This window comes from Aegilops tauschii, chromosome 5 (genome assembly GCF_002575655.3).
Source record: "Aegilops tauschii subsp. strangulata cultivar AL8/78 chromosome 5, Aet v6.0, whole genome shotgun sequence".
NCBI classification, from domain to species: domain Eukaryota; kingdom Viridiplantae; phylum Streptophyta; class Magnoliopsida; order Poales; family Poaceae; genus Aegilops; species Aegilops tauschii.
This window is the reverse complement of record NC_053039.3, coordinates 565,557,882-565,566,101: the sequence shown is the minus strand read 5'-3', so window position 1 is coordinate 565,566,101 and position 8,220 is coordinate 565,557,882. Positions and strand designations below refer to the sequence as shown.

Sequence of the window (8,220 nt, the reverse complement as noted above, 5' to 3'; positions counted from 1 at the left end):
AGACTTTAGGATCCATGTCCTTTCAACCATTGGTCCAATTGAGCCAATTTCTTGGCCCCGAGTCTTGTAATCTTCTCCCCTACCATATTGGTTATAACATAGTTCTCAAGAAAGACATTTGAATTTCATTTGGTTTTTGACTTCTAAGTTGGAGATTATTTCAGTTGTAATAATTTTTTAACATATGCATTACATGGATTATACAAACGAGGTGATATAATGACAACAACTGTATTCTCCTTGAAGAAAAGAAAGTTATACCTTTGATCCCGTTGAATATCTAATTTTGAATTAATTTCCCCCACCTTGGAATCCGATCTTTTACATTTTTTAAGTTAAACAAAAGAAACACAAATTAATTAACTAATGGAATTTTATGCCATATTAAAGTCTGAGTCCGAGGTAAACAATGCATAGATCCTTTAAGGAAAAAACAAGAATTAAACAAACCACGAACAATAAACTAATTCCTTAGTTCGCAAATCATTAAGTCGCTTTACTTTATGATGAAAATTCGATTGTGCGTGGCTTACTGACCTTATTCATGCCAGCTCTTTTGTCCTTTTTGATACATGAAGTGGAATTAATTTCATATTGATGCTCAACCCTTATAAGGTTAGCAAAAAATAAGAATCTAGAGGAGGAGGGGGCCCATAGTGAGTCTGGTGGTAGTTGATCATATGGCTGATCGACCGAGCTTGTCTCCTTCGACCTCTCAGATTAGGTTGAATTTTGGCATGCTTGCTCTATTTCCCAGAAAAGTGGTGCTAGGGATCTTTAAAAAAATAGAGATGCTTCAAATATGTTTTCCAATACCTATATAGATCAGACGGGGATCTGGCTGGTAAGCTGACTACCCCAAATCAAATGCCTTCACAACATATCTTTTTTAGTAGGTTCTGGCACTACTCATTAAATTATTCATGATGTGTGTAGCGAAGAGAAGATGCGATCTTACTACTCAAACTAGATAACAAAAACTCTTATGATTGGGTAGGCTAGCATTTCCAAATACAATGTTGGACTCGAGATATTTTTACCTAAAATGGAGATCCTGGGTGAAGTGTTTTGATCTGATGATACTTTCCGCATTATGAATTTCTTCCCAGGACAGGTGATATGCACTCCGAAGAGTAAAGTTACACTTTTTTGCTGGTCCTAGGCAATGAGTTCCTCTCCCAGACAAGGCAAAGGCCGAATCTTCCGAATTGTACATACGTCAATTGGAAGAAAAATTGAAGCAGGTTCATGTCCCAAGCGCCATGCATGAATATCTAGAAGTTTTTTACACCCATTTAAATCTACATCTCCCTTCCATTTAGATCAAGCCTCCTATAGGCTCATGAGCGATCCATAGGTCACGCCAAATGCGTACGTTATGCACATTTGCAATCCTCCATGACATTCCTTTTTTTCCAGAAGGTCCAATCCATGGATGATTGCTTGCCAAGTGGACAATGAATTACCTATAAACAATGTTTCTTTGACCCCCCCCCCCCCCCCCCAATCTTTTCAAAGTAACTTGTGGCGGCAATACCCATATTTTTACCCTCGGGATTAGTGTTACCATTAACATCTGAAAGATTCCTTATTAATGCTATTTCTAGTCCAGGTGACAGATTTAGAGTGAACGAATCTTGTGTTCCGGTCACTATCTTTGAGCAAAGCAATACGGGAATGTTGCAACCACATTAACTCCTCCCCATACAGTAATTCATTCATCTTGTATGTTACCATGCGCATCTCAACTATATCTGCATTTATGAGCATAAGTTCCTCCAGCTGTGCACGAGCCTTTTCAATCTCACGTGCAATATTACCAAATTTTATTTTGCTCCATGTGCAAAGCTTATGCATTAATACCCTGGGTAACAACATGAATGTTACCTAAAGAATGCTTCAAGCCCGCATCAGCCAGGGACCGTGCAATAAACCTCTTGTGGCGCTGGGTGCCGCTCCCACATTATTTCATTCTACCTAAGTCTTTGATTTTTTGCATGCCGGTCCTCCGTAAGAACACAAACCACATGCGGTGGCACATGGCTCGAAAAATGGGGAGATGGGATGACATACCACAATATTATCAAAGATATTCCTCCAAGCCGGATTCGACTACCACACTTTAACATTGACATTTCCTCCTCTCATGTTATCATATGTATGAGCAACTCCTCTAAAGCCTAGATCAGCCAACTCACATATCTCAAGTGCATCACGAAAAGCTAGCATCTACTGGCCACGGCGTCAATGAGAAATGCTTAGATTCCCACATACACTCACTAATATCTCCCACAATAAGGCAAGGTAGATCAGACTAAACACTCAAATCTTGGAGGAGAGATCACATGAGGTGGCGACGTTCAACTCTTGGATCTTCGTAAATACAAATTAATCTCCACAAGGGCTCATTTGGCTTAGCTCGTACATGTGCATCGATGCATCTCTAGTTTGAAAACATCACATCTGCAAGCATGGATTCATGCCTAACACAAAGACAAACCACCACTATTACCTTCATTGTCCTCTAAAGCCCAAGCTAGCTCGGCACCTCTTCATTCTAACTTTTGATTGACGAGTTTTCACAAAGAAAGACTCACTAGTAGAAAACAGGGCTTTGGTTCGGCCAGAAAAGAGCATTAATCCCGGTTGCATTACGAACCGGGACTAATGTGAGCATTAGTCCTGGTTCGAGCGACTAGGGCATCGTACATGCATTAGTCCCGGTTCAAATGGGACCTTTAGTCCCGGTTGGTGCCATGAACCGGGACTAAAGGGTGCGATGCCCATTAGTACCGGTTCGTGGCACCAACCGGTACTAAAGGTTAGACCTTTAGTCCCGGTTCGAGCCACCAACCGGTACTGATGGGGTTTGAGGCATTAGTACCGGTTCATCGCACGAACCGGTACTAAAGGTAAAAACTTCAAAAATTAAAATCCTTCCAGATGTAGTTATGTTACTACATGTACTAGTTAGGAAAATTTAAAAACTTAAATTTGGACATGTTTTGCAAAAAGTGTAGGGAAAATGTAAAACGGCTATAACTTTTGCATACGACGTCAAAAAAAAAACGTATAATATATCAAAATGTTCAGCACGAAAATCCGCATCCGATTTTGACGGCCTACGGCCTGTTTGCAAATTTTTAGAATCCTCAAATTCTAAAAGGAAAAAAAAGTTATGCTCAAATTTCTGTTTTTTTTTGAATTTTTGTTAAATCTGGTCAAACTACTTATTCAAAAAGTATTAGTGTTACTAAATAATTATTTAAGAATATTAGTGTTACTAAATAATTATTTCAGTTTTTTTGAATTTTTGTCAAATTTGGTCAAACTGTGGTCAAACAATGGTCAAACTAATTATACAAGAAATATTAGTGTTACTAAATAATTATTTCAGAGTTTTTGAATTTTTGTCAAATTTGGTCAAACTGTGGTCAAACAATGGTCAAACTAATTATACAAGAAATATTAGTGTTACTAAATAATTATTTCAGTTTTTTTGAATTTTGATCAAATCTGGTCAAACTGTAGTCAAACTGTGGTCAAACTATGGTCAAACTATGGTCAAACTACTTATTCAAGAAATATTAGTGTTACTAAATAATTATTGTTTTTTAGAACAATAGTTTCAAACTCAAACAGTGAAATGTGTGACTTCATGCTCAAGCTAAATTCCTGAGGGTTAATAGGATTGACATCTTATTATTGTCAGGAAAAGAACAAGTGCATACTTGGAAACGAGGGAGAATAGAACCCGGAAGTTAAGCGTGCTCAGGCTGGAGTAGTGAGAGGATGGGTGACCGTCCGGGAAGTTAGATAATTTGGAATGATGAGGGGTGATTAGAGATTAGATGTCAAATTGAGCAGTGATGAGGGGTGATTAGAGATTAGAGGTTAAAATAATTCAGAAATTTAAAAAAAAATCAAAAAAATATATCATAAAATTTCCTTTAGTACCGGCAGCGGCCACATGGAGGGCCTGTGAGATTATTGGCATTTCATCCATGTGAGATTGTCAGTGTTGCACCCGTATATCTTGCAAATCTTAGGGGGTTTTGATTTGATGTTTGAAATGAAAATGAAAAGGAAACAAAAGATTCATTTGATCCCGTATAGCCGGTCACACATGAAGCAGCCAAATTTTTAGCTACTTTGCCATTGCCAATATTTGGGCCAGCACTGGCCGTGGGTACGAGCACACACGCGACACGACCACTGCTAGCTAGCGTGGACGTGGTGGTGATTTCACACTACGTACCGGACCCGTGGCTTGGGTTGGCTTGGCAGAGAAGAAAGGAAATCGATCTTCCAATTAGAATCAAGCAATCGGTCTGGTCGGGGGGTCACGACTCCTTCCATAACTGCCTGCGAGAGAGAGAGAGAGAGAGAGAGAGAGAGAGAGAGAGAGAGAGAGAGAGAGAGAGAGAGAGAGAGTACTCCAGTCCCAGTCTGATCCCGACCGACCCGGTCACGTACGTACTCTACCCGATCGAACGAACCTGGCACGCCGCGCCGTGGAAGCTACTGGGGCCTCTCTCCCCGGCCCGGGGTGGAGTTGGAGTCAAGGTCGGTAAGTCGAGCGCGGAAACCGAGCCGGGCCCGTCGCGCCGCCCACCTATATAATCCCCGCGCACCGGCCCTCCACGATCCATCAACCAACCCACCAAGCCCCCAAAGCCAACCAGATCAGCCTCGACGAGGGTTTAGGGGGAAGAGGCGCGCGGAGAACCCTAGCCGCCGCCGCCGCCGCCGCCACGATGGGGATCTTCGACCTGCTCGACCTGGCCGACGGCGCCTCGGGGGACGAGGCCGTCGCCCGCGTCGTCAACAAGGTCCTCCCGCCCGACGACCCCGACAAGCCCACCAAGGCCGCCAAGAAGGCCGCCGCCAAGGACGCCCCCGCCAACCCCCCGCCCCAGCACCACGACCAGCAGTACCCCCAAGGTTTGCGCCCGCCTCGATCCCTCTCCCGCTCCCTCCCGATCTCTACTGTACGTAGATTGCCAGGCCCCGATCGCTCCTTCCGGTTCCCCGATTGCCCAGCTGGCGGCTGCATTCCAGCGTAGCGGGGATCCGGCCTTTGTTTCGCCCTGCATCGGTTTAATCTTTGTAGATCCTCGCGTCTGGCTCGTGATTGCTCCTAGTTTTGGTCCAACAAAGGGCCTTGATTTGTTTCACGTGCTAGACCTAGACATCGGTGGTGTATAGATCGGTCCCCTCTCTCTGGGATGTAACGATTCTGATTCAATCTTGATCTCCTGGTTGTTGAATTTTGTGCTGTCATTAAATTACACTCCACACAGTATCTGGCAGGCAGATTCATGTTCACCTGTGCATACATCTTGCTCGATTAATTTCTGCCACCTGATTACATGCCTTAATTGGTCTGTTGGCTCCTTCTAATATGCTTGTAATTAAACATGCTCTGAAATTTTTTTCAACTCTAATTTGTCCCTGCTCGCTCCCCAGTATGTGTATGCAACCGTCGATCTGATCTGATCTGATCTGACACTGGCTTATGCTATATTTCAGATGGTGGAAACTATTACCCAAGGGAGGGCAACTTTGGTGGAGGCCGGGGCAGAGGCCAGGGCTACTATGGTGGTGGTGGCGGCAGAGGAGGCCGTGGAAGGGGACGTGGCGCCGGATCCAGTCGTGTCTTTGAGGATGCCAACGGTCGTTTCTATCACGACGGCTATCAACGTGTCTACCTCACCAACGACCGTCCATACTATGCCAATGGCAGCGGCAACCGTGACTACAACAACAACAATGGCAGCGGAGGTGGCTACAACCAGGCCCCCGACTCTAACTACCGCAATGGCGGTGAGGGCCAGAGGTACAGCAATGATGACAGGCAGTACAGGAGGGACAACATGAAGTACGTTCCTAAGAGCAAGCCATCCTCTGTGGCTGCTTCTGATGTTGATACCAAGTCTGAAGGCAAGGTGGAGCCTGCTGCTGAGGAAAAGCAGGCCGAAGCCCCTGCTCAGAATGTTGTTGAAGCCGTCCCTGTTTCTGAATCTGACAAGTCTACTGGGTATGTTCCACAGAGCCATGACCTTTTACTTTCTGATGGTTATTGTAACGACCATTATCCTTCAAGTTTAACCTTGTTGATGTTTGAAACTGATGCAGGGATGTGCAAAAAGATGATTCTAAGAAGGAAGAGGGAGAGGGTGCCGAAAAGAAGCCAGAGGGAGAGGGCGCTGATAAGGAGGGAGATGGCGCCGAGAAGAAGGAGAAGACCAATAAGGGCAAGTGCATCAGTGGCTCTGTCAAGAGGAAGCTCAAGAAGCAAAAGCCTAAGAAGGAAGAGTCTAATGGGGATGCTCCCAATGAGACCACTGCTGAGAAAGAGCAGGAGGCTCCCATTGAACAAGAGAAAATTGTACTACCCTACACTTGCCTATACTTGCCTCACATACAGACCCTTTGCTCTGTTTTTCAATCTTCTTACTGATGTGCTAATTTGGAGCAGGAGATGACCCTTGAAGAATATGAGAAGATGCAAGAAAAGAAGAAGTCTCTGGAGGCCTCTAAACCTGAGGAGAGGAGGGTTGCTGCTGTAGATTTTGAGGGTCTCCAGCTCTTGGAGAAGAAGAAGATTGAGGATGATGCTAAATTGAAGGCGGAAAATGTTCGCAAGGCAAAGGAGGCTGCTGCAAAGGAAGCTAAACCTCGCAAGGTACGAACTATAGTCTACCAACAATAGGCATTTTGATGCTGCGATATGAAAGGGGCATGTTTTACTTTACTGAACCACTGAAATCTAGGCATTTCCTTATAATTTTACTTTATTGCACTTGTTAGTGATAGTGTGATCCTTACTTCTGCTGTTTGCTGCAGGTCAGCATCCAGGAGTACCTGAAGAATGAGGATGGTTCAGCGTACGTGCCTCCGACACCACCGAGGCGCCCTCAATATGGCGGCGGCTACAGGGGAGGCCGTGGGAACGGTTCTTACAATGGCCGCAGCAGCCGTGACAACAGCTCTGAGCGCCGGGTCTACAACTCTGGCCGCGGGGAGAATGCCATTGTGTTCCACAACGTCGAGGCCAACGCCAACGACAGTGGCGCCTCAAGGAGGGGTGAGGGCTACAATGGCGAGCGCCAGCAAGGTGGCTACCAGCAAGGCGGGTACAATGGCGGCAGGGGCAACGGCAGGTACCAGGAGCGCCAGGACGGATACAATGGCGAGCGCCGGGACCAGCAGCAGGGTGGCTACTACCAGGAGCGCAGGGATGCCTACAATGGCGACCGCCGGGAGCAAGGCGGGTACAACAATGGTGGTTACCAGGAGCGCAGGGATGGCTACAATGGCGACCGCGGGCAGCAAGGCGGGTACAACGGTGGCCGTGGCAATGGAGGTTACCAGGAGCAAGGCGGGAACAATGTTGGCCGTGGCCAGGAGCGCCAGGATGCCTACAACGGCGAGCGCAGGCAGCAAGGCGGGTACAACAATGGCGGGCGGGGCAATGGTGGTAACCAGGAGGGCCAGGAGGGTGGTGAGCGCAGGCAGCAAGGCGGGTACAACAATGGCGGCGGGTACCAGCAGGGCGGCAACTACAGGCAGTGGCAAGGTCCGAGGCCAAAGCAGGACAAGGAGTTCACCCCGGCCGACTTCCCGGCTCTAGGTGGCGCATCTCAGGCGCAGTCGCAGGCCCAGGCCTAGATACTCCTTTTTTTTATTTTCTTATTATTGCGAGGGAGAGGGTTTAGAGTTGAGAAGAGGAGACAGTTTTGTAACGGAGCTGCTACGTGGTATCATGTGTTGCACTGGTTTTATTATGAGTTTTGGTGTTTACCTGTCGATTGGTTTGATTTCAAGTGTTGTCGAAGATTTTTCATGTGCAGCCACTGGGATTTCTTATATTCTTAATGAAGAAAAGTGCATCTTTGGAAGAAGCTGAGCCTTACTCGTGAAATTCTTTTGACGTCTGCTAGCCAACTTAATGTCTGGAGCTGCACAAGGAGCCGACTAAGATTTCTGTTTGAACATTCTGAAGAACAGATTGCAGCTGTGGTGTTCGTCCTCCCTGCCCAACGTGAACCCCCACCACTAAGATAGCCTCCCAGAAGGCAAATTCCGTTTTCAGGACGTGCAGCTAAAACGCTCCATAGGGAGGGTGAGATTTGGGAGTTTCACTTGCCTCAAAGCCTCATAGATTCCGAGAGCCCGTGTCTCCGACTCCTAGTATCCTCAAAGTGCTGCTTCCTC

At 46.1% G+C, this 8,220-nt stretch overlaps 1 protein-coding gene across 1 annotated transcript; it reads left to right on the top strand.

Moving 5' to 3' along the window:
• The first annotated feature begins 4,677 nt into the window (after window positions 1–4,677).
• LOC109736137 (uncharacterized) lies at window positions 4,678–7,907 on the top strand. Its single transcript, XM_020295354.4, has 5 exons — window positions 4,678–4,944; window positions 5,533–6,040; window positions 6,139–6,391; window positions 6,482–6,688; window positions 6,850–7,907. Exons 1-5 carry the CDS (start codon window positions 4,758–4,760, stop codon window positions 7,672–7,674), a joined length of 1,980 nt encoding a protein of 659 aa, XP_020150943.3. The 5' UTR covers window positions 4,678–4,757; the 3' UTR covers window positions 7,675–7,907.
• The last annotated feature ends 313 nt before the right edge of the window (window positions 7,908–8,220 follow it).

What these genes read in the sequence shown, in the direction of transcription:
- LOC109736137 (XM_020295354.4), top strand. Translation starts at nt 4,758, where the DNA reads ATGGGGATCTTCGACCTGCTCGACCTGGCCGACGGCGCCTCGGGGGAC. An exon ending in CGACCAGCAGTACCCCCAAG is followed by an intron (nt 4,945 to 5,532) that starts GTTTGCGCCCGC and finishes GCTATATTTCAG; the next exon opens with ATGGTGGAAACTATTACCCA. An exon ending in CCATTGAACAAGAGAAAATT is followed by an intron (nt 6,392 to 6,481) that starts GTACTACCCTAC and finishes AATTTGGAGCAG; the next exon opens with GAGATGACCCTTGAAGAATA.